At 42.2% G+C, this 25,275-nt stretch overlaps 6 protein-coding genes across 10 annotated transcripts; 4 read left to right on the top strand and 2 right to left on the bottom strand.

Moving 5' to 3' along the window:
- Positions 1-1,121: 1,121 nt before the first annotated feature.
- LOC128260952 (nuclear RNA export factor 1) lies at positions 1,122-18,814 on the bottom strand. 4 transcript variants are annotated; one of them, XM_052994325.1, is made up of 10 exons: positions 18,240-18,814; positions 18,020-18,180; positions 17,852-17,947; positions 6,200-6,721; positions 5,836-5,945; positions 4,113-4,149; positions 3,320-3,549; positions 3,079-3,253; positions 2,067-2,590; positions 1,122-2,000 (listed from the first exon to the last, which is right to left on the bottom strand). In XM_052994325.1, the coding sequence occupies exons 1-10, from the start codon at positions 18,364-18,366 to the stop codon at positions 1,901-1,903; spliced, it is 2,082 nt and encodes a 693-aa protein (XP_052850285.1). In that variant the 5' UTR covers positions 18,367-18,814; the 3' UTR covers positions 1,122-1,900. The 4 variants fall into 4 exon arrangements, with proteins under 4 accessions (XP_052850285.1, XP_052850286.1, XP_052850287.1 ...); XM_052994326.1 differs by having other exon boundaries at positions 3,079-3,250; XM_052994327.1 differs by having other exon boundaries at positions 17,852-17,944.
- Positions 9,608-10,573, top strand: LOC128260975 (uncharacterized). 2 transcript variants are annotated; one of them, XM_052994360.1, is made up of 3 exons: positions 9,608-9,703; positions 9,840-9,923; positions 9,999-10,573. In XM_052994360.1, exons 2-3 carry the CDS (start codon positions 9,855-9,857, stop codon positions 10,134-10,136), a joined length of 207 nt encoding a protein of 68 aa, XP_052850320.1. In that variant the 5' UTR covers positions 9,608-9,703; positions 9,840-9,854; the 3' UTR covers positions 10,137-10,573. The 2 variants fall into 2 exon arrangements, with proteins under 2 accessions (XP_052850320.1, XP_052850318.1); XM_052994358.1 differs by lacking the exon at positions 9,608-9,703 and having other exon boundaries at positions 9,764-9,923.
- Positions 13,996-14,486, top strand: LOC128260973 (uncharacterized). The gene has a single exon (XM_052994356.1). The coding sequence runs from the start codon at positions 14,036-14,038 to the stop codon at positions 14,453-14,455; it is 420 nt and encodes a 139-aa protein (XP_052850316.1). The 5' UTR covers positions 13,996-14,035; the 3' UTR covers positions 14,456-14,486.
- On the bottom strand, positions 14,799-16,824 carry LOC128260955 (putative sodium-dependent multivitamin transporter). Its single transcript, XM_052994332.1, has one exon. It carries the CDS (start codon positions 16,634-16,636, stop codon positions 14,804-14,806), a length of 1,833 nt encoding a protein of 610 aa, XP_052850292.1. The 5' UTR covers positions 16,637-16,824; the 3' UTR covers positions 14,799-14,803.
- A 531-nt stretch (positions 18,815-19,345) lies between the features above and the next one.
- Positions 19,346-20,485, top strand: LOC128260968 (probable 6-phosphogluconolactonase). The gene is made up of 3 exons (XM_052994348.1): positions 19,346-19,549; positions 19,672-20,162; positions 20,230-20,485. Exons 1-3 carry the CDS (start codon positions 19,372-19,374, stop codon positions 20,341-20,343), a joined length of 783 nt encoding a protein of 260 aa, XP_052850308.1. The 5' UTR covers positions 19,346-19,371; the 3' UTR covers positions 20,344-20,485.
- A 366-nt stretch (positions 20,486-20,851) lies between these two features.
- On the top strand, positions 20,852-25,221 carry LOC128260948 (zinc finger protein 420). The gene is given in 5 exon segments (XM_052994322.1): positions 20,852-22,079; positions 22,134-23,052; positions 23,511-24,006; positions 24,008-24,119; positions 24,748-25,221. Coding segments are annotated over 5 exon segments (2,685 nt in total). The 5' UTR covers positions 20,852-20,989; the 3' UTR covers positions 24,816-25,221.
- Positions 25,222-25,275: the final 54 nt, after the last annotated feature.

Genomic DNA, 25,275 nt, shown 5'->3' with positions numbered 1-25,275 from the left:
TTCAAAAATATTTACATGTTTTTTGTGTTGATAATCGTTTTTAACAGTAAGAATAGTATTTTAGAATTTTTAAATGATAGAAAAAATATTACTTAGCTAAATACATGATCAAAGCGATTTCCATGAACATAACCCAAATACCCCAAGGAATATATCCCCTAATATTGTGACAATATATCTTTTGTCAAGTCGCTATCTTATAATAATATAATACAACATGGTATTTATTAGAACTATAGAATTGCATACTTTTCGGCAGTTGAGTTTTTTTTTTTAATTGCAAAAAGAAATACGTTGCGTGCAATTGGGCGGCAGATTTATGTAAATACACTGTTATCGCTTAACATTTATGTTCATGCTACAGAGACGCAACAGAATTATATTTACTTACCAAATTTTATTACTTTAACATAGTTATTTAATTTTTTATAATGAAAATAAATCATATTTAACTTTCTAAACATTGAAAAAAATTATTATTTATAAGGTATATATATATTATTTGTTTATATTGTAAATAAATAAATAAATAATTTTATGTGCATCGATTACATCGTATACTTCAACTGTAAGGATTGCAAAAAAAACAATGGATTTTTAGTCCGCGATTAAAAGATTACTAAAGAAAATGTTTTAAAAATTGTTAGGTTGGTATAGGAGTTATTGGCTTAATATAAATAAAAAGAAAAATAAGGCTTAGTATTCTAGCCAATGATACTTGCTAATTGAAAATCAATTTTTTTTTCTTTTGACAAAAGTAATGCTAATGAAAGAACACATCATTACTTTTTAAAAAATTAATTAATTACTTTTGGAAACTTTAATGCTAAAGAAAAAACTTTCATTATTTTTATTAACACAAACAATGCTAATAAATACGCTTCATTAAAAGTTTTAATGATAACAAAAACTTGTCTAATTAAATAAACAAATATTTAATAAGCATAGATTCATTTTTTATTTTTAAATTATAAAATAATAGAACATAGAGCAAAATATAAGTGGACGGCTCTACAGAAAAACGTTTTTTTTCAGGTTTCTTAAAATTTTGTTATTGGTTTCTGCAATTATACTCACTTTAAGTCAAAAATGTACATTTCATACAAATAAAACAAAATGGATTGTTGTCATTCGATTGTGATAAATTTATTTACGATCCTACACTTAAATATTAATGTATATAATTCCTATATACCGCACACTTAATTTCAACTGGACTTACGACTAAGCATGAACTGTATATGGTATTATTTTTGCTATTAAGGAAAGAAAGGAAATGTTGGCTTCTGATTCGTTAAAATGGTCATTGTAATTGCTTGTCCAAGTTCTCTATTAATATAACAAAATGTTTGTTTTCGTTCGATGGTCTTTGTATACAAATCTTAAGGCTGGAGAAGCGGGACAAACAGGATTAATTGGATACAAGAACGCGAGATGCACTCCATACATTGCGTTTGCCAGGTTATAAAATTAAAATTAAAATTTGTTTTTCTTTTGTTTTGATAACATTGTTGTATAAATTATTTTGTATGTATGCGAGTCCTACTATTCTAAAAACAATTCTAATTTTTAAGGGGGGAACCGATCGCAGACTCGTTCTGGCACTCAAGGTTTTTTTTTTTAATGTTCTCCAGAGGGTCTGCGGACGGTACTTAAAGCGAGTTTAAAATGTATTCCTATCAAAGGGCTGTGATCGTTGTGGCACAATGCCCGCAGAGCTGGGCCAACAATCGCTACTGCCCGCAACAGTGCGCACAACTTACAACTAGTAGAGGTGGTGACTCCAAAAAAAAAGTATTTATAAAATAATTACAAAACAAAAACAAATAAACAAACGATTTGATTTTGTGTGTTCGTGGCATTGTGCTCTCTTCTTTATGGAGCGTCATCTGTCTGAGATTTATTTGACAAAAGCCTCGGGCGGTATTTTGTTTTCCTTGAACAGTTGCTCGAACACAAAGGCGGCATGGTTATAGTCCCAATTCGTTTCCTCCAGGCATCTGTTTTTGATGAGAGTTTTACGTTAGTTAATCTGGTTTATCTGTGGGCTATAATATGGTACTTACTTTCGGCTCCAAAGCACATTCATTTGGCTCTGCGCACTCATGGCCTGGATCATCTGCATTTTGGTGTTCTCATCTTGCATGCCCGGTGGTCCGCCAGGTGCCACTGGAACGGCGGCACTGCCGCTGCTCACCGGTGAGGTGGTGGCCAGCGAGGGTCCTGGCAGAATGGCCACCGCCACAGGTGCTGCTCCAATGCCGCCCGGATTGAGGCGACCCTGCAGCCCCTGCACACCCTGCACACCCGGTCCCGGCTGTGTGCTAGTGGCCGTGGCACTGGTCGAAGTCGAGGCCATGGCTCCCGGAGCCGGCTGGTGCTGCGATCGCTTGAACTCACGCACCTGCTCCTGCGAGGCGTTCGTGATGAAGATGGTCTCGTTGCGGATGCAATAGCCGGTGTTCTGCGGCACCACCACGAAGGTGCGGGCAAAGTGGCGCAGTTCATACGACTGCATGGAGGCGGGAGTGCTGACCTCGCCGCTCAGCTCCTTGAACAATCCCGTCACCGTAAACACCATCATTGAAGTCTGAAGTTGGAAAGCAAAAACATGATTAGTTTTTCTATTTTTAAAGCCTAATGATAAACTTGGCCTCATTTACACACGGGACAATCTTAATTAGCATATGCTAATAATTGTAAATTTAAATTCATTATTTGTTTTAAATTAATATTAAATTCAGCTTTAAACATCGGTATATATTCAATATGCCAATTTACATGGACTTCAATGCATTATTGTTTAAATAAATATAAAATTCGGCTTTCAATACTAAAGGTTATAATCTTGATAAGCAGGATATGTCCCATATGCTAATTAACATAAATTTCAATTCAGTTTTTTTTTTAATTAAATAAATTAAACACACGGATATGATCTTGATAAGCAGAAAATGACCAATATGCTATTTTGCAATTGGATTTCAATTGACCATTTTGGTTTTTTTTTTTTTTTGGGGGGTGGACAAATCGTTTTCATAATATGCGGGGTGTTATATTTATGATCATTTTGCTCACATTAAAAATGGTCAGGTCGACGGTAAAGGTGCGACGCTCGTGCAGCGTACGTGGCCATTCGTCCAGGGTGGAGACGCATGCCAGGCGGCCGTACTTCAAGTGCCGGGTGCGTTGGTCATCGCTGTTCACCAATCGTCTCAGGTTGCGATTGAACTTCCAGAAGCTATTCAACCTGCTGGCCGCAAACAGAAGGATACGATTAAGCTATGATCTATGGTGATCTCGAGAATGGTAGGCTTACCTGCCCGCCTGACTGGCCGATGGCATCGTTATGGACAGCATTGAGTTTTCGTGGTAGGCATCTAGCAGGGATTGCCGGTTGTCCGAGTCAAATATGCGGAAGTACTGGTCCAGGAACTGGCGCACCACATCGGCGCCAGCGTTGTCGCACAGGAAGGAGGCCTTCGTGTCGAGAATCCGTCCAGACTCGTTCAGATCAAAGGTGACCTGGGGCGCCAGGGTCTCTCCATCCTAAATGGTGCAATTGAGTTGTGGTTTGTGGGGGGTCTGTCTTAAATGCGAGTAACTAACAGTGATGGGAATTGATAAAATCGAATCTACAAATATAATCATTCCACATTCCATACCCTACTTGAAATTACAATTTATGCCATGACTTCACTTCTAATCGTGTTCTTTTAATATTTAAGATAACTATAAATAAAATTTCCTAAACCTGTTAAATAGGAAACAACCTTTTAATGTTGAGTCTTCAACATAGTTTTATTTTTGAGTTTAAGGGATCGATTAGAAATGAATTCTTCAATGGGTAGATTGTCTGATTTTACATCTGAGTTTTCAGTTCGACTCCTTAGACTTTGTAATTTGTAAGAAAATTTAATTTTATCTATGAAAATACTATGTTATCCCATAATTTTCATACCCTAATTAAGGTTGATTTAGACTATTTCGAAAAATAAAACATATGATGTTGGATGAGAGATCTGGTATTACCGGAATCAGTTAGGGAATTCCCATCACGTTGCCAACTAAGGGGGAAATTCGAATAGATTTTGTGGGGACTGTGCACTTACCAACTTCAACAGTTTGGGAAACTTGCGACGTACTTCGCTGTAAATAGTTCGAAGTGGATATTCGGCCGTATTTTTGTTGGCATTAGCAGGGAGGCGATGGTAGATATATGCGGGTTAAATAGCGAGAAATAATAATTAAATGGGTTTTTTTTTTTTTCGTGGCTTGTATGCTCTGCAGGAGTTGCAGTCAAGCCAAAACCAGATGGTGACTTCCCTGCATGAAGATATATACATATATAGTTTGGTGATCTACATACACATATGAGGCTTTATCATTACTCGACAGGCTCACAAAAGTTCGCGGAGCTTTGATCAGCTGAAGAGGCAGAGGCACTAGGTGTATGGCCATTGTTGTGCCATTATTTGATTGATGCTACTTTTTGAGTGCAGCGGAAAAGTATAATTGAGCAGTGCATCGTGCCTCTGGGCATCTTTTGTATATATCTTTATTTATATATTTCGTTTTTTTTTTATTCTTTTTTTTTTTTTTTTTTTTTTGTTTTTGTTTTTAGCTCGATATTTTTTTTTCGAACAGTGTGGTTCCGAGCAAAAGATGGCTTCAATGGCCGCGCGCAAAAGCTTCAGTCCAAATGCGTTCGACATGTCCGTTCTTGTCCCGTCTCGTTAACACACGTAGCATCCGCAGGCGGATCATACGCCCAATAAAGCCGTACAAAACGAGTGTAAACGACTGGCACAACACAACGCAGCGGCCGCTGGCGCCAGCAGTAAGTTGATTGTCCGGGTGTTTTTGTGTTTTGTGTTTTTTGTCCCTAGTCCGTTTGGTATCCGTCTTAATATCGGTGCTGCTGAACGCTGCGCACCCAAAACGGGAGGGGGTCCATGTGGCCCACTCCTCCTTCTCCTCCGCCTCCTCTTCTTGGCAACCGCCGCATAACCAACAAGCAGCGACACAGCAACGCAACACAACAGCGCGCACAGGGCACGCAGCTGGAAGGGACTTGCGCGCAAGCGCAAGTGCGCATGCGCATACGCGTGCGTGCGCTGGCGTGGAGTGGTTACATGCGTGTGCCCGTGTGTGTTGTAGCGGGGTGCGCGGTGGGTGGGTTGGTGGATCTATTTTGTGTTATACAATTTTTCGATTTTTGTGATTTTACTATTGGTGTTTTGCCAACGTTGTTAAAGTTGCTGCTGTGCTTTTGGGACTGCTGCATGTCCGCCTGCTCAAATTGGAAGTGCAAACGTTGCGAGTATATGTTTGTTTTGTATATTCAGTTGCGTCATTAGTTCAGCTTTGCTTAGCGGCAAATTGCTTGGGTTCCACTGTTTTTTTATTTTTTTTACTTTATTTCTTTTTCTTTTTTTTCTTTTTTTTTCTTTTTTTTCTTTTTTTTTTGTAGTTTTAGATACATTTTTTTGTACTGCCCTGCCCAAATTGCATTTCTCTGCTTGCGACCTGCCCTTGCTTTTAGGCAGCTATTTCGAAACTGTTTCCTCTTAAATGCTTTTGCCTTCTCAACCGCATTTTCTAACCGGGCAAAAGGCCTTTCAAACGTTATTGTAGCAAGGTATAGAGAACCACCTGGTTTTGGGCCACAATTCTGCAGCGCATACGCTTGAAAAAAGGAATGGAGACAACAGAACAATGGAAAAATTGCTAATCCTAATTCCTCTGTGACTCCCGACGCGGCAAATCCCACGTCGACTATGTGGCAGCATCCTCTAGAACGGTTAAAAGAGAGCCAATCACACCATAGTATACCTGATAAAGTGCTGCGAATCCTTGTAGCGAGAACGGCACGGATTGTTCTTCAAAACCAGCTCCAGGATGGACAGGTTGCGAAACACCACCAGGTGGGCCAATGATGGTATCTAAAATATACGTAAATGGGCTTCAGTATGTTTGATACAAAAATTCTATGTCCAACACTCTACCGAACAATGCTTATATATGTACTTATGTAAAACTACTATAAAATAAATTAAATTTTGAAATTATTTATTTATCTTTAAGTTTATAAAAATTGTGTAGCTATGTAGTTTTGTTCTCATAATTTATTCTTAGTTTTTTTTTTTTTAGAAAAAAACGTAGAGATCAATAACTTTCGAAACTATAAAATACAAACCTTGTTATCCCCCAAATAGAGAATCTTGAGATTCGGGATACGCTTCTCCACGCCCTTGAACGCCTCCATGCTGGTCATGCTGTTGTCATTCAGGTTGATGGCCTCCAGATCGGGTATATTCTCGCAGATAATATCGATGGCGGCGCTCATCACGTTTTGCCGGAAGAGCGGGCAGAAGATCTGTTTGAGATCGGGATCGGCATGGAATCGGGAGAGATCCAGTGCCTTGGTCTGCACGTTGAACCGCTTGGCCATGGTCACCTTCATCTTCTCCTTGAAGGCATCGTCGATGGCCACCAGTGGTATGCCGCTGCGCACGCGTGGCATCAGCCTGTATCCATCGGGCAGCTGGGCATGCCTGCCCAGATGTTGGATGCGCTCGGCCACCTCGTAATCGTCGGTGAAGAAGACCACGCAGTTCCTCTCCGCCCGCCAATATTGCGGTATGAAGACATGTGGCGACATCGCTGCCAATAGGGCCCGCAGCAGTGTTTCCTTTTCGTATATCTGTGCATTTTGCAACTGCAAAAAGTAGAAAAAAAAAAAAAGAAGAAAAAGCCAAGGGAAAGGGGAGTCATTAGACGTCTGGCAATTAGCATTATATAGAGCACCGATAGCAGCGGCTTAAATTATCTCATTTGCCAGCTCATGACCAGACCCAGAATGGGCGCTGTTCTATTTGCCAGCATTGCTCTACATTTCGTGTTGTTTTTTCTGTATGATCCATCGAAGGGGAGTGTTAGAAACAGAGATAGCTGTAATCATAGTCTAATCATAGAAAAGCACGTACAACTCTGTACAAATATGAAATGGTATCAAACTTTCCCCAAACAACTCAGTAGAAATCTTCTGAACTTTTGTAAGCCATATATTATATAATGCTTTATCTTACTTCAATGATTGTTTTTTTTTTTTTCAATTGAACCTAGAGATTAAGTTTATAAGACAATTTTTTATCATACGATACTACATATAGGGCAATAATTTATCAGTAATTGGCTATCGATAAAATTGTATTAACAAGTAAGGCGTGCAATAATTATTTAACGATAAATTGTATTGGCAAGTAAGTCTAACGTATTTTTGATACCCATCTCAAATCATAATAAACCTATTTGAAAAAAAAACATGACTTTAATAACCAACGTCATTCGATAACTATGACCATCGTTAATTGCCACCTAAATTAAACACAGGGATTCAGACTAATAAGATTTATATCATACGATAGTAATTAGGCATTAATGTATCAATAATTGGCTATCGATAAATTTTTATAAACAAGAAAGGTTTGCGGTAATTTATCAACAATTATCATCGATCAAATTTTATTGGCAAGTAAGTCTTGCGTCTTTTCGATAACCATCTCGAATAATAATAAACCTGTTTGGAAAAACATGACTTTAATAACCAACGTCATTCGATAATTATGACCATCGTTAATTCGTTCTGTTCACTCATCACATAGCACCTAATTACGATATGAGAATTAGTGGAACGCTCGCCGATTTGCATGCCATTCATATCCGAGTCTGTGAAACTGGGACTCGTCGTCACCTAATTACATTTTCGGGCGAAGCAGTCTTATCACACAAACTGTCAGTGATTTAATTACGAGCACTTATCCGGATATGGTGAGTGGTGAAAGGCAAACAACAAAGCAGAGCTGCTGGAACCAAAAACTCCAACTCCCTTTGCCACTTCCGCCGCTGCCAATGCGAAGGTCAAACATCGGGAAAGCTGATACCAATATCGGTCACTTGGCTATTATTACTGGCCAATGGTATCTAATCGGACTGCAGGCAGACGTATGTAGTATACTACATTCAGCATACCACATATAGCAGAGCAGTTAAGTGTATACAAAGAATCAGTGGAATCAGTGGTAATTCAATTTATGGGATCACTTCGGGTACAGTCGGGCACAAAGATGGGGGCCATATTCACCGACGCAGGCGAATAATGATCGTGTGAATGATCGCCGTGCTTACAGCTCCCATTCCCCTCCATTCCTCCATTCGCCACTCGACCCTATTCATATCATCGGTATCACAGCCAGATAAGTCTGCGAACAGCCGCACATCTAGCACACTCATTCATTGCGCATTAATGCGATAAATTTATTTATTACGCGCATTAGCTGTTATTATTATAATATATTTTTGTCTCCCTTGTCTCCACCATCACCCCCCTTTGGTTTTTGTTTGTTTTTTTCCTTAACTATTGTCAATAAAACTTAAGCCCCCTTGATATCGAATTTAAAAATGACAAATTGTAGTGTTTTATCAATTTACCACCACTTTTCTTTACAACTTCTTCGTCATATATTCCATAAATAAATACAGTCTAGGGTTATAACCATAATCTGTGTACTTTTTCTGGATTAGTCTGGGATTCTGTCCAAAATCCTTAATTAGAAGACCAAACTAATGGTTTATTAATGACGCCATTTGATTAATTTCTTATTTTCACATTAAATACTGGAAAATATTGTTATAATATTTTGAACAATCTCTAGTTATTTTAACGTGGCAATTCTTAAGCTTTTTAGGTATTTTCTCAAGTCAATACGTAGGTTAGTACATCAATAGGCAACAGAACTGTTCGTTTGGTAATTTTATTTCAATGAAATCTTGTTGAAATTATTTTTACATAAACCTTTAATTATACCTTAATATGATACAAAATCTTAATTTATAGATGTGAATTTAATACATTCATAAGCCCACAAATAAGATACTTTTTGGCCTAACAACGTATTTAATTGTATTGTATTAACAGGAACGTTTATATTTAACGCACAGCGGTAATAATAATCAATGTATTTATATTATATCCCTATTTTTTCAAATCTATTGGCAATGTTTGGCCATCCTTTGTGCCTTCGGAATGACTTCGGAATGCCCCCGAATCGACCTCAGACAACAATGGCAGCCCTGAAATCCAAGACAACGCACCTGATCGATAGGCAAATGAAAATGGCTGTTGAGCCGACGAGGTCAGGCTCGCTTTCAAAAATAAAGATGATGACTGTGTATTTGGGGGATCGGATTCGGATTCGGATTCGGATTCGGATTCTCGGCAACTGACAATTCCGCCCGAAACTGGGAGAATGGTGTGTATGGCGGGTAGGTGGGTGGGTGGCAGGTGGAATGTGAGTGGATTGTTTATACAGCTCACAGAATATAAACGAGAGTGATGAGTGTGTGTGGTGTGTGGTGTGTGGTGTGCGGGGATATGTGTTGTAGGTACACTTTTATTTATTGTATTCACACACAATACAAAATACGAGCACGCTGAGACATATTTCTAGAATTGATATGGAGCTATGACAACTCCGGCGTCGCAGTCGCAGCTGGCGGTGCAGCTTGGATTGTGCTGGGTTGGTTTGGTTTGGGTTGGGTTGGGCTGGGCTGGGTTGTTGGTTGGCTAACAAGTGAGCACCGGCGAACGGAGCGGCATTCGCTGACAGACGAGCGACGTTGAAGCAGCAACAAATAAGAGGTCCCTGCCTGTACAGAGATATATATAAATATATATATATATATATATATATATATATAGCCACGAGAGGCATTCGAAAAAAGGAGGCATACGACCCCCCCCCCCCCCCCAAGTTAAATACAATAAATATTTCCAGAGGCAAAAATTAAACATGGGAGGCTGTTGCTCAAAGGATTTGGACGATAAGCGCTCCTGGAGTCCCGACGAGACCAAAAATGGCGTAAGATCTGCACACAAACTGGATCCGTTTTAATGGCCCAAAAGAGAGTAATGTAATTAAATTGGCGATTTTTAGAGCACCACATCGACCATCATTGCCCAGCCGCTGGATGAGGTGGGTAGCACCGGTGTCTTCACGTTAACCCGCACCACAACCAGCACCACGCGGCAGGAGAAGACGGTGACCACCACCAACGCCGAACAGGAGGATTAGCCACCGTTCCACCATTATTTAATATATAAAATCCATTTTTTTTTACACTTTTGTTGAAACGTTTTCAATGCCATGTGTGTGAGTGAGAGTGTGTGAATATAAATATATATATATATTTATATATATATACAGCAATGTACATACGGACAATGTGAATATGAATATAAATCAAGTTAAGCTGTTAACGAGTAATTATTAATTGTTATGCGCCTGAATTCCAATTTCGTAATAAATTGTTGAATGGCTAAATATTGAAAACAGCTTCACGGTGCCGGCAAAAAAAAAAAAAACTAGGGGTTCTCAAGCAAATCAAGTGCAGTCAATGTCATTATAAAGTGGTTTCGATGCAGAACATCATCTATTATTCTTTTCTACTGACTAATGTTTATTGAAATACATATAACCAGCGGAAATTTACAAACTGTATACATATAAAACCACAAGAAAAATGTACTTTAAGAACGCAGTTTCTTAGGTTTTTATTTTCTATTGACTTTTTTATTTTTTCTTTTCGTGAGCTGAGTGGATGTTTTGTGATTCATTAAATAAACTTTACTAATTTCGTGTTAGTGTGAAATTTAGAGAGTTTTGCTTTCGTTTTTAATTTTAATTGGATATGTAGTTTGAGTTCCCTATGTGTGATTTTTTATAAAAAAAAAAAAAGTTAAATTGTTTTTTTAACAATTGTTTTTTTAATGGCTACAATGTTTGTATATATATATATATATTATAGTTATGCTGTTAGTGCAAGTCTATGTTCAAATCCCACTGCTGTCCCACCAATGTTTTTATATTTTTAACGTAAAACAAACTATTTTGAGTAATTATTATGATATGTTGTTGTTAACGATAAGCTAAATCAAAATAATAATTAACTTCATATCATCTCATTTTTTTTTTATTTAAACTTGGTAAATATTATATTGATTTACTAAAAGTAGTTATAAATAACAACTTAAAAAAGGGATTAATAGGAGTTCTGAACAAATAACTTTTTAGCGGCACTCGGGAATATTCACTTAAGCGGTATCTACTGTACACATGTGGGATAACAGATTGGGGAGGTGAGACTTCGGGGGTGGGGCGGAACCGGGGAATCTGCCAGTTCAATTGACGAGATAAGAGAAACGATCCAACGCATTACTGGCCGATGACATCAGGCGATGCACAACACACAACACACAACCCACAACCCACAATACACAATACACAACGAAGCCAAAAGTGGTGTGTTGGATTTGGGTATCGTCGGTAATTTGGTGTTTTTACCCCCCATAGCCTGGCCAATTCAGTGAGTCAGTAGTAAGTTCTCGTTGGCCCACAACCATGGTTATCAGAGGTTCTGTTTTTGTTCTCGGCCAGAATGAGTAACCGGCTGGGCACGTGTTTGCCGTCAGCAAGCCACTAATAAAAAAAAATAACAACGATCAGTCATTCTATCCATGCATGTCTTGGAATGTTTTCAGCCATTCCATTCACACGTACTCGTAGTTCTAATACAGCATATTCTGCTCGATCCAAAGTGGTCGCATGCCAGCTGTGAATCCATTAAGCAATAGCAAATGCAAATAAGACTGACAATTGCGATACTCAATTTGCAATTATCAATAGTTGGCCAGGTTGGCCAGGTCGTTACATGCCACTCGGCAATCTCGAGTTGTTCTGTTGTCACTCAAGAACGTTGTTGGGTGTATTTGTCAAATCGTACAAATAATACATAATAGCGCAATTTAATAATAATAATAAAAAAAAAAAACAAAATATTTGTTGACATTGATGCGGCGTGCAGTACACAACAATAAAAAAAACCAAGTAAAGCTTTGCAAAAACTTATGTGAAAAAGCTTTTTCTCAACGCCTGAAGGCAGGCAAAATAAACGCTGCGAAAAGTAATTAAACGAAAGCGTTGTTGATATCAATTTAAAATACAGTATTAACCCATTTGTACCTTATGAGTTCGGAGGCAAATAATTGTAATTTTAATTTTAATAATTTGTTATACAAATACACTGTTTGTTTATATTAAAGGCAACAGTAAGTAAGTAATGCGCGAGTATGAATAGGACCTTCAAATGTTCACATAAATTTAATCCGCCCTAATGTACATATATGTATATAACTAATGAGTAAATGTCTCTATATTTTATTGTTTTTAAAATGGTACAACGTTTTTTATTACGCCTTATTAAATTACTGTCAAACCGTTTTATTAATTTTTTTTGCGATTATCACGTTTATAAGTTGAATGACTTAATTTTCTTTAGAGATATGTATGTATAAATTTGATAATGAAAAAAGTTTTGGAGTTTTTTATAAACACTCTATATATTAATATACAAGCAATAGTATATTTGTATAGTACATTTTTTGGAATACGACGTTTGCAACCTATCCATCTACCTATGACTCTCAATGTGACTTTGGTATAAAACTAAAACATGAAAAAAACACAAGAGCTATTGCTAATAAGTATAAGTTAACGATCACTTAATTTCCAATATTTTGACCGATTAAACTGACTGATTTACGCGGGGGCGTCATTCTATTAAGCAAATGGAATGGTTAACCTATATCTACTGCAATTATTGAAAGTTATTCACGATTACAACGGCTCGTTCAATTGGTTGTCTTGTTGGCCAGTGAGTGAGAGCGAATAACAATAGATAATTGTTATATATATGCAGAAAATAGAAGACAGCGCGTAGCACAAACTGCGCAGATAAATTGAATTGGAGGCGGACAAAAACGCAACACAAAATACAAAGCGAAATCAAACGAAGGCACAGGCAATGGCAATTAAAGAACATATGTACAAGACTGAACGAGGGGTCGATGTATGCGCCATATATGCAGATAAAATAATTTAACCGACCCTACACTGACTTTTCAATCAAAAGCAAGCCCCAATGACAGTGTTGCGCCTTTGATAAAAATTGTCATTTCTAGCGAACAAAATTGTAGATACAAAATTGAATCAATCTGCCTTCAGACATCTATTGTTTAAGCAAATAATCTTAAACAACACCAAATAATATTTAACATAACATGTAATTAATAAATTACCATTACACTAAAAATGTAATTAAAAAACAACTCTTTTGGAAACGAATTTTTGCTTAAAAAAATAAATTTTTCAATTTTTAAAGTTTAGGTAGGTGTTATAATTATTTACCAATTACAAAAAAAATATTATTCTAAAATCTTTGCGAAATATCTTTTTAAAAAACAAAATTGTTTTTGAATATTTTTAACATACAACACAATTTTTTGTATTTTATATCCGAACATTAAAGACCATTCTAAGAGATCTCTCGTAATTTTTTATATTTTATTTTTTGTTTAATGGTAATCTAATATTTAAGCAGTAGTTATTGGATTTTTAGAAAAATTAATTAAATTTTTTAAAATGTATATTTTAAATACAATTTGTGAAATTTTTTATTTAAAATTAACCATATATTTTACGTTTCACCTAGAACTTATCTTGTATTATAAGCTGTAATGGTTTAAAATTCTTTAAAATTTAAATACCGAAAATTTACAAATAAAAACTTTTATATTTGCAGCAAGTGTAAGTTCCAACTAGAGATCAAGTTTCGATTAAAAATTGAGTATTTATTTTACGAAGAAACAGGCCCTTAATTGCATAACTTTGGTTATGAGTTCTTTAAAATTTTCATTAATTAATTTTATAAAAAGTTAGAATTTTCGAAAAAGAATGGCTCATCCGGCAGCACTGCCACACGGGGCGTTCGAACGAGCGATAGGGAACCGAGGGAGCGAGCGGGTTGGAAGGCGGATAGAAATTGGAGCGCACCCCAAGTCCAGGCCACGATCGACGGCAGACGACTGACGAGGCGGCAGTGCCAAAGCAAAGCTACTCGCAGTCGGTCGCACAACATGAATCTCATTCCGGGTAACGTCCTGTTTCTGGTGATCCTCGGCCTCGTTTGCCCGTCCCACTCCCTGCCCATGACCCCCGAAAATGAGCTAAGGGAGCTGGACCATCAACTGGGTCATCAAATGGGTCACCAACAGCCGCGCATGGCGAAGAGCGAGGTCGAGTCGGAATTCGTGGGTAGAATTGCGCCAAATGGTGAGCACAGTGTCGAGGAGGATCCGGAACACGCTATCGCACTCTTGGAGGAATTGGAGGAGGCCGGAGTGAAGTCAACCGATGACCGGCCGTTGCACATACTCAGCTATAACGAACTACTCAGACTCCTGGCCCTCTGGCATCTGAACCAGAATCGCAATGTCTACGAGGCCAACGGACCGGACAAGCAGCCCGATCAAGCCATCGATGCTCATTCAGTTTAATCGCTTAATGCGTTAGCGTAGTAGCCCGTTTATTAAAGCCAAAGGTCGGTTAATTAAATGTGACAAGAGAAAAAGGCTAGTACACTCTTTGGCAGGAGAAGATTGGATAACCCTCGCAAACGGCATCTATATAACATGCTTTGTTCAATTTTTTTTGTATGACAATTAGTTTGTAAAACATCTGCAATGATAATGTGCTGCTATTAAACTTAACCATTTAAAAAAAAAAAAAAAAAAAAACAGCCAAGTTTGTTCCTATTTGATTTGTGATTTGTTCTTATTCTTAAGTCAGCTATTTGATGTGGTGTCCCAATATAAAACTAACTCTGCAACTAAATGTTTGTTGAGCTACGCCACAGCCTTGTGTTTCTCCCACTCGATCTCGTCCAGACGCGTCGGCGGTGGTGCTGTCTCCACCGTCTCCGCCGGGATGCCCCCAATCTCCGAGCTGGTGCCGGTGACCACCAGCAGTGGCATCTGTCGCCGTTGCAGACGTTTGGCCAGCGGCGGCACAAAGAGATCGTGCTTAATAAGCTTACAGTCTGCATCCTGGTAGATGCGATGATTGTTATCCCAGTTAAGGAGGGCAAACAGCCAGGACAATAGCCATCCGCCGAAGAAGGCAATCAGAAAGCCCAGGGCAGCGTACCACATGTAGCTGATCCTGTACAAATAAAAGAAATGATCGCCTCCATCCTTAGGCTCCTCGGCATTCGCAGCTTTTACGAAAATATCCCCGTTATAGCTTCTATTCACGGGACAGTGGGCCGTGGACATGTCCAAGCTAACTAGCGGAGGTTTTGGCTGCCCAAAACCGATCCACAGGCAGAACGCCAGCGAGATGAGCAGCCCTCCGATGGCTCCCTTTTCGTTGGCCCTGGTCACGTACATGCCCAGCGTGAAGAGTCCCAGCAGCGGGCCGCCGATGATGCCGAAAATTGAGAGTGCCGCCTGCAGAAGTCCTCCAATGGATCCCGCCATGAAGGCCATGCCGATGCACAGGGCACCGAAGAATAGCGACAGCAACTTGGAATACCACAACGTCTGGCGATCGGTGAGCGTCCGTTTGGCGCAGCAGCTAACCAAAGGCTTGAGGTAATCCTCCAAAGTGACGGCCGCCAATGAGCTAATTATCGAGCTAATCGTGGAGAGACTGGCGCAGAAGATCCCCGACACAAAGAGCCCGGCGAGGCCGGTGTACTGTGACATCGTGTCCACGACAAAGAGCGGCATCACCTGGTCGCGTGAGTTGACCCGTCCCTCCAGAACCGGATCGCAGTCGCGGTAGTACCAGTAGATGCACAGCCCCGAGAAGCAGGTGCTCACGCTCAGCAGGCACAGGATGGGCAGGCACCACCACAGGGCCGCTCGAGCAGCACTCAAACTTCGCACCGACATCAGGCGCTGAACTTGCGCTTGGTTCACCCCATAGATGGCCAGGTAGGTGGCACTTCCGCCCAGGATCTGGGTGAACCACGTGTGTCGCTCCGTGGGATCCACACTGAAGTTGCTGAAATCGATGCGGCCGTTCTCCTGTGCCACACGCCATATCTCCTCCAAGCTGCCGGCCTTCACCCAGGCGCAGATGATCACGCAGAATACAGAGGCGAACATGAGTAGCGACTGGTAGATATCCGTGATGAGTACGGCCTTCATCCCGCCGAGCGTTGCATAGAAGGTGCACACGACGCCAACGATTACAATGGAGAAGACCTGGTTCAGTCCGGTCACAGCCTCCAGGGCCAAGGCCGGGGCGTAGACCACAATGCCCATGTAGAGGACCATCTGCAGCGTGAAACTGAGCGAGGCGGCCAGTCGGGTGGCATAGCCGAAGCGCAGCTCCAGATACTCGTACACGCTGGCCGTCTTCAGGCGGTAGAAGACCGGAATGATGAGATAGGCGGCCACTGGCGTGGACAACACATACGACAGGTTGATCACCACGAACATGGTGCCGTACTGGTAGTTCTCCATGGATACGCCCAGTATGGTGATGGCCGACATGAAGCTGGCCATCAGGCTGAAGGCCACCGGAGTTACGCCCATGGAGCGATCCGCCAGCAGGTATTCGGTAGTGGTGCTCTGCCTGCCACCCACGAAGCGGTAATATATGCCAATGGCCACAGAGATGACCAGCACCACCGCCAGGATGGTGTAGTCCCAGGCGCCCAAGGTGGCCATTGCGAATGACAGGTGAAGGTGGTGGTTTAGGTGCTAGGCTAGTTTCGCCGGCAATCCCTTATCGCACATCTAATCGCTCCGGCTGAGACTGATAAGTTGCCCTAATCGGGCCTCTTGAGATTCAGCGAATGTGCTGCTTTTGGGCGTCGGAACACACACGTCTTCACCGTCTGCCGGCCGTCGATGAATTAAAGGCCCAAATGGAACCACACAAGCTCTGTGTTTTGGTGAGCCATCGCCATCATTGGGCATTTACGGCGTTTATGACCCCGTCGAGAGATAGCGGCCCGTTGTGTTGCACCACGTGTGGCTGGAAAGCGGTATGGTGACAGGGCGATGAAGGACAACACAACCGCAGACCGACCCAAGGCCCTTGGAATCCATTTCAGGCAGCGTCATCCCACTGAGGGCTCGGCTCCGGTGCATTTTCAGATCATCGGTACACCCACTTGTGGCTGGCACTGTATGGCCGACAGAGTTTAGCCATCCATAAATATTTATTTGCCCGCTCGTTGCCTGCTTGCAATTGTAATTGTTGTAGCGATTGTCGTTAGCTGTGTATCGAGAGCTAGCTTCCCCCTCTTTTGATTGTTTGCTTTACGATTTTTACGAGTGAAATTAATTAATAAACACAACGGCGAGGCCAGGCGGGAAGTCAATGGAGCAGCAATGGAACACATTTTGTGTTTACAAGAGAGTTGCAATTTATGCGGATTTTTAGCTGATGCTATAAAATAAATAACAGACGACTAGCAAGCCACATGATTTTCTTGGTGACCAAAAATAGTTTTATATCTGCTATCATAAATTTGGTATCTATATGGACCAGTCTGGTGATTGTAGTTGTAAGGCTAAACTAAAACCTTTTGTTTTTGCAAGAATTACTCAACTCAATTCCAATAATCGGGAGAATCACATGACTTTCTAAGAGTTTATAGTTATAGTTATAGGGCTAGTATCAAAAATACATATGTTATGGTATAGGATCCATATGGACCAGTCTGGGGATTTAATTTAAGTTCTAAGGCTAAACTGAAACGTTTTATTTTTGCAAGAATCAACCCTGGGGGTTTTAAATAACTCAATAAATCAGGCGATTCACATGACTTTCTTGGAGGCCAGTAATAGTTCTTTGCCCACTATCATATATATGGTATGGTATAGTTTTATGGTATCTATATGAATCGGCCTTTGTGGCATAGCAAGTGAACTCACCGTGACTTGGTACCAGCCAAAGCTGTTGGGCATCAGCTTGCCGAACTTGCCGCGCGGAATTGGGGATCCTCGTCTGCGGGAGCTGGGCCGATCCTGCTGCAATTCAAAGACCACAAGGTTAGGAATTATTGTTGGTGAGAATACAAAAGATTAGGAAATGATATCCACCTTGACGGTTGTGGTCATGTCGCTCATATCGTCATCCTCGTCCCAGCGCCGCAAATCCTCGGGGCGCAGCTTAATATCCTTCTTGTTGTGTGGAAACTGGGAAGGCTTGAAGCTGACGCGTCGTTTGTTTCGATCCTTACGCCGCTGGCGGTCCTCCACTTCTGTTGGGCATATAAAATGGTTAAAATATGTGTACCACAAGTGGTTATTGTCTACTGACCATCATAATCATCCAGAGCGCAGAAACGTCCGCCGCCACCGCCGCCATTGCCGACGTTGTTGTTGTACCGCTGGCCACCGCCGCCGCCGCTGCCACCACCTCCTCCTCCGCCTCCACGCTTAGGCATACTGATCCGGCGGTTTTTACTCCGAAATTAAGAAAAATGCTTACTTTAGCACGCGCACACACACGTTTTTCGCTGTTTTGTTGTTGCAAAATCTTTGTATTTTTGCGCACTTTTTGCAGCCCGCACAAAGTGCAGCCAACTCTTTAAGCAGCTTCTTGTGGTTCTTTCACTAGAGTCCTTGCACCAAAAACTTTATTGCTATTTGGGATTTGCGAATTTTAGCAGCCCATATACAACGCAATTTTATGAAATTATCTTTTTGGCAGCTAGTGACGAGCGATCTGTGTGCGATAGACAAGGCCGATGTTTTGCAGGGTCGGCGTAATATTTACTGACTTCTAATATTTTCCTCGAAAAAAAGGTATATATTTTTGGCAGAAAAGAAACAGGAAAGAAAAAAAAAACAGGTACAATTCTGTGTTTCGAGGATTTAATGCCCTTGTGTTGTTTTCCCTTCGGCTACTCAGAATTATTTATCGATAATGGCGGTTCAACTATCGATAAGGTCGTGATTAGTGATGGCACTCTAGCGTTTTTTTTGTATCTTACGTTGTTTAAAGCGGCACTCAGAATATATTACGTATTCTGAAAACAACAACATTATATGGATTGTATTTTATCACCCTTAAATGAATAAGGAAATCTACTAAAACGTTTAACTTTAATTTATGGAGGATACCCATATTAATGTTTTTCAAAATTATATAAGCATTTTAACATAACATTTTTTAATTTTTTTATATTTTGTCACTCTAGCTGTTTATTGAAATAAAACCTAAATGTTCCTAATGTGACAATACTTTATTTAAATTTGTTAATGAATACGTTTATGAGATGTTATTGAAATTAATTAAAGTCCTAGACAAAGTAATGCATTTTAAAAGAATCTGATATTCAAAAAACTTTTATTGAGCACTAAGTGTTAAAAATTTAAATGTTGTTGAATATTTTTATTACCATTTCATCAAGTTGGTAATCGATAGTTGGCAGCAGGAAAGGTAATTTATGGAAATCGAAGTCGAGTCGGGTTTCATTATCAGCAATATGTCGGAGCGAAAGAGTCCGCTGAAGGTAATACCGGCCGATTCGGAGGATCAACTGGTGCAGGTGTTAGCCGATCTTCTGAAGCGCTGCTCCCAGGAGGCGTTGGACAGGCAGGACAAGTTTAGCGTGGGACTTTCAGGTGAGGATCGGGGTCAGGCAAGTCAAGTGCTTGTGTGCTGATAAGCCCAACTTGAAGTGACCTTGCCAGGTGCGATCTGTGAAATTTCACTCCCAAAGTCAAGTGTCTAATTCCACATGCAGGAGGTTCCCTTATCCAGCTGCTAACAAAAGCCCTGAAGCTTGGAGACTTAAACACCGCCAAGTGGTTGTTCTTCTTCTGCGACGAGCGGTATGTGCCCCTGGATGATGGTGATTCCACTTACGGTGCCTACAAAGCCGAGTGGCTGACCCATTTGCCGGGCATTCGGGACTCGCAGTTCATCCGGGCCGATGTCACCAAGTCGCTGGACGACTGTGCCGCAGACTACGAGGCAAAGGTCAAGGGTCAAGGGGGCTGCGGATGCCTGCCGCAGTTCGACCTTCTGCTCCTCGGTATGGGACCCGACGGACACACCTGCTCCTTGTTTCCCGAGCAGCCAGCCACTCTCCAGGAGTCACAGCGCCTGGTCATCCCTATCCGGAACTCGCCCAAGCCGCCGCCCGAGCGGATCACCTTCACCCTGCCGCTAATCAATAACGCCCGGGATGTCACCTTCGTGGTTACGGGCGCTGGGAAAGCCGGCGTCGTCAAGGTAAACAATACAATTTTTATCATCTTCGTTAAAATAAACTTCTTTTCTTGTTTTACTTTCATTTCAGCGCGTATTTGTTGATCTGGACAAGGAGTTTCCCGCCGCCTGGGTAAATCCGACACAAGGACAGTTGACGTTGATTGTAGACGCGGGAGCTGGAAAAGAAATTGCAGCCTTATAAATGATATATAATAATGATGAATCTTGTAAATAATAACATTTTTGATACAGTTGTAGTGATTTTAATCGCGTTTACAATACATTAATTAGCTCTAAGCTATATTAACTACTATAAAATTTTTATTACGGGCAACATTAATGCTTATATTGAATTAAAAATTTGTTTTCAATGTTTTTTAACAGTTTCGGTATTGCCATTTTGTAAAAATTGTAATACAAATAAGTTGTAAAGTACTTAAAAATTTTAAACAAAAATAAATTAAAAATTGAAAACATTATTCTGTGTTGTTTCTTTGTTTTTAATTGTTTTAAATAATAACAAAAAGAAACAATAACTAATCTCATCACTATTAATAAATGCAACAAAAGAAAGTATACAAATTATTTGATTGTGAGTTGAAGTGCAAACTCAAGCCAGATTTGGCTTGAAATTATCGGCACGCTGCTATCGATATTTAGTGGGCCCGTACTCGGTAATCCAGAAAACGGCGTACCCAGTATGACCGGATCTGGGGTCACAACAAACGCCTCTTCTTGTATTGGTAAAAAAAAAAAGAAAATTAAGGAAATGCAGCAGCAGCAGCAGTTGCGCTAATTAGTGACGCCCCACATGCGATAGCAAGGACCTAACAGGACGCGAAACAGCCATGGCAACGGAAGAGCCGCACCTGCATCCGCAGCAGGAGGAGCCGGGCACTCGGAGTCAGGAGGAGTCGCAAAGTCAGCCGGCAGGGAGTAAATATTTGGCCCTGCACACCATGGATGCGGAGCGCGTCTGCCGCGTTTGCCTCAGGGAAGCATCGCTGGACGGCGAGGAGTTGCACTTCATATTCGAGGACGCGCCCGTCGAGGAGGGCGCCAATCTGGCCCGCATCCTGGACGAGTGCACGCTGCACCAGTGCCAGCGGCACGACGGGATGCCCCCGCACATGTGCGGCTCCTGCGTGGAGGCGGCACGCCACGCCTACCGCTTCAAGCGGCACGCAGAGCGCTCATACTGCTCGCTGGTGGCCCTGCTGGGCCGCTCGCCCCAGCTGAAGACGCGCGGTGCCGAGGCGGCCAGCCAGACGGATCAGGTGGCCCTGCTGCCCTGCGAGATGTGCCACGACCAGTTTCTTAACAGCCTGGAGTTGCGCCTGCACCGCAACCAGGTGCATAGGACGACCAAGGAGGGCACTGGCTCGGGCACAGGCGGCCCCAGCACGGAGGGCACTCAGGTCGAGGAATTCAAGTGCAAGTTTTGCCCGCAGCATTTCCCGCATCTCCGACAGCTGCGCAGCCATTTGGCGCGGAGTCACGAGCAGACCGCTCGCCTTCAGTGCGCCCATTGCCAGCGCACCTTCAGCCGTCGGGATCATTTGCTGCGCCACATGCGAAATCAGCACCGGGACGTGGAGGAGGACCTGCTGCGCACCTGGCCGGCGGCGGATGACAATACCATGCAGAGCGATGGCGGGGATGAGCTCGTCTCCGCCGAGGTGCTGCTGAACGAGGAGGACGACGAGGAGGACGGGCTTGATGCCTTCAAGTGCAATACGAATCCCATTTCCAGCAACGAAGACGAGGACGAAGAGGGCAACGTGGCCAATCAAACGCTGTGGCTGCACATCAAGCCAGAGCCCTGCCTGGAGGCGGAGGAAGTTGACCTGGCCATGCAGTTGAAGCTCGAGAAGAAGCGTCGGCGGCGGGAAAAGGCGGAAGCTCCAGCCGAGGGCTCCATTGATCGGACTGTGAAAAGTGAGTTTCCTACTGCTAAACGTGTTTCTGTTTAACTTTTTGCACGTCTTTCAGATGAGCCCATTGCCATCAGCGAGACCCAGTTCAGCATTAAAGAGGAGAGCCATCTTGTGGGCAGCGAGGACGAGGCAATGGCAATGGAAGATTTCATGAAGCTGCATGTGGGCGGAGAACTGCCGCTCAGCGAGGGGGAGTTCGTCGACGATGAAAGCGACCTTGATGACGATGAGGACGACGACGAGGACGGAGGGGAAGACGACGATGGAGAGTTCCGGCTTAAAGAGGAGCCGCTGGATGGCGAGAAGCCGCTAAAGAAGTCCAAATCCGGCAGGCGTCGACGACGCAACAAGCAGAGCGAGCCCAATCCCGAGAACCGTTGTGAAGTATGCCAGCGCACCTTCTCGCGCCACTGCCACCTGCTGCGCCACAAGCTCTCGCATCTGGAGAAGAAGCCCCACAACTGCCCGCACTGTCCCAAGGCGTTTGCGCGCAGCGACCACCTCAAGGCGCATGTGCAGAGCCTGCACAGCAACAAGGAGCACAAGTGCGAACTCTGCGAGGCCGCCTTCTCGCGTCTGGACTCCTTGGAGCGCCACAAGGTCAGCAAGCACAATGGCGAGGGCCTGGAGCCGGGCAGCGAGCTGAAGCTGCAGCTGGCGGAGCACACGTGCGAGTACTGCTCCAAGCGCTTCTCCAGCAAGACCTACCTGCGCAAGCACACCCTGCTGCACACCGACTTCCTGTACGCCTGCAAGACCTGCGAGGAGACATTCCGCGAGCGAGCGCAGCTGAGGGAGCACGAAAAGACCCACACCGGGCAGCGGAACTTCCTCTGCTGCATTTGCGGCGACAGTTTCGCCCGCAACGACTACCTCCGCGTGCACATGCGGCGCCACAACGGCGAGAAGCCCTACAAGTGCCGCTACTGTGTCAAGGCCTTCCCCCGCGCCACCGATCTCAAGGTCCACGAGCGGTAAGTGATTTCCAAATATATAGTTTTAAGGTTTGGTTCTGCTTAAGATGATAAGAATATAAGCCTCAAACTGCAGAAGCATAATGTATATTTAGATTATTCAATTTTAAATAAATAAAATATTTTAGATGTATTTGAATTTCAAGAGTAATTCACAAAGATGTACGAGTTCAATAACCTAATAGACTTAAATTTCAATAGTAGTACATGCTTAGATTATCAATTCTTAAATTTTTTTTTGTAAAGAAACAAACAAATTCAATACGCAATTTATTTACTGCTGCGATTTATTCAGCTCAAATGGAACTATTGCCTTTTTGCTTACTATTATTTAGCTATTTTATATCAATTATAACCATTTATATAAATAATTGAACATACTGTGACGGAATCATACATTGTGATTTTAATCTAAGCCATATTTATTATGTTTCCTAACCGATATCCCTTGGTTACAGGTACCACACGGGCACCAAGCCGAATCTGTGCAATACCTGTGGCAAGAGCTTCCATCGGGCCTACAACCTGACCATCCACATGCGGACGCACACCGGCGAACGGCCGTACAAGTGCGACCAGTGCCCCAAGAGCTTCACGCAGAGCAACGACCTCAAGGCGCACATCCGGCGGCATACGGGCGAGCGGTACAAGTGTCCGCACTGCGACGCCTACTTCCTGCAGCTGTACAATATGCGTAACCACTGCTTGAGCGTCCACAACAAGCACATCGAGACGAAGACGGGGCGCCTTCAGCGTACGGGCTTGCTGGACGACGGCGGGCAGTCGCATCTGACCACCGTGGTAATGCCGCCGGCACGGTACCAACCCGGCATGGATCCCCTGATGGCGGCGGCTGCTGCTGCCGGCGGGGCCGAAAGCTCATCATCGACCACCGTCATTCACTCACCAGGGACATACAATGCCACATCCTCCGGCCTGGCTCCAGGAGTCAGCGTCCGCCGCTCCAGCCACCACTCTGGATGGCGCCAGCTTCGCTCCGACGGCGGTGAATGCAGTGAATACGGCGGCTCCTTTTGGCGCCTTCAATTTTCCGCCAGTCGTTATGGGTAAGCAATGCTCCAAAGGCAATCATAAATGTTCTGATTTTGGCAACTAAAATTCTAGTTAACGATGATATATAAATATGCTCTACAGAGTGGGAATGTTCAAATTTGAAGTTTCATTATTTCAATTATTTTTGTATAAAATATTTTCAATTGGCACAAAATCAGGGTATTATGTTTGTTTTAACTATATGTTGAAGAGAAGTATTCCAAATGTATGCATTAGTCCTGCTTACAATCTAAAATGCTTTGTTTATTTTTATTATTATTACAACATAAAACATTAAGTAGTTTTATTTTAAAATGACATTACATGACATTTAAACTTAATTAAACAAATACCACAGAAACACAAAAACAAGGAGTGAAATGAATGGCTTAAGAAAACCAAGCCTGTTATAGTGCTTACCTCTTTCGAAAAAGTTTAGTTTTATTATGAATGCACTAATAAGTTGACTATTTTTTTAAAGAAAAACTCATCTCTTCTCTCAACAAATTAAATTCCATTGAAACATTTAAATTATGGTATAATGTAATGGCAATGCTGATATCAAATTTGGGAATAATATTTTGAATATATTGAGAATATCGCCCTCCTTGTCTAAACTATCTCCATCTCTTTCGGTTTTAGCGCATCTCATGTACAACCATGGAGGAAGTAGTCAGCACAGCCAGAGTGGCAGCGACACCGGTAAATAGCCATCGCCTGGACCAAATGCTATGCTGCACTGCGTCCTCCTGCTCCCGAGGACCCTGCATCCCGGACACCTCAACCCGAACACACACAACACACAACTATTCCAGTGTAGTCTTAAGCTTTCCTCTGTACATAGCCGTCGGAATGAAGAGGAGCAGGAATCTGGCCAATTGGAGGGTACATCACAAGCGCCGGCACCACCCATGCTGGCTATTTTAATGTGTTAATATGTATGTAATAGTCGAATAAGAACTGCTTACATCTTAATGCGCAATGTAGGCGGTTGGAAGGAACGTTTTATAAAGCTTACATCAGTGCGCATGTATATTTAAATAAAAATCGCTCCCATCCCACTAACATGATTAATTGATTGAGTAAATAAATCCTGAAAGCATAGTGAAACATGTAGTTATTTTGTTGTTTTTCTTAATTGCTAATATAGCAATTAGTATGGAAACTGCT

Source organism: Drosophila gunungcola (assembly GCF_025200985.1).
Source record: "Drosophila gunungcola strain Sukarami chromosome X unlocalized genomic scaffold, Dgunungcola_SK_2 000046F, whole genome shotgun sequence".
In the NCBI taxonomy this organism is placed as follows: domain Eukaryota; kingdom Metazoa; phylum Arthropoda; class Insecta; order Diptera; family Drosophilidae; genus Drosophila; species Drosophila gunungcola.
This window is presented reverse-complemented; position numbering and strand designations above follow the sequence as displayed.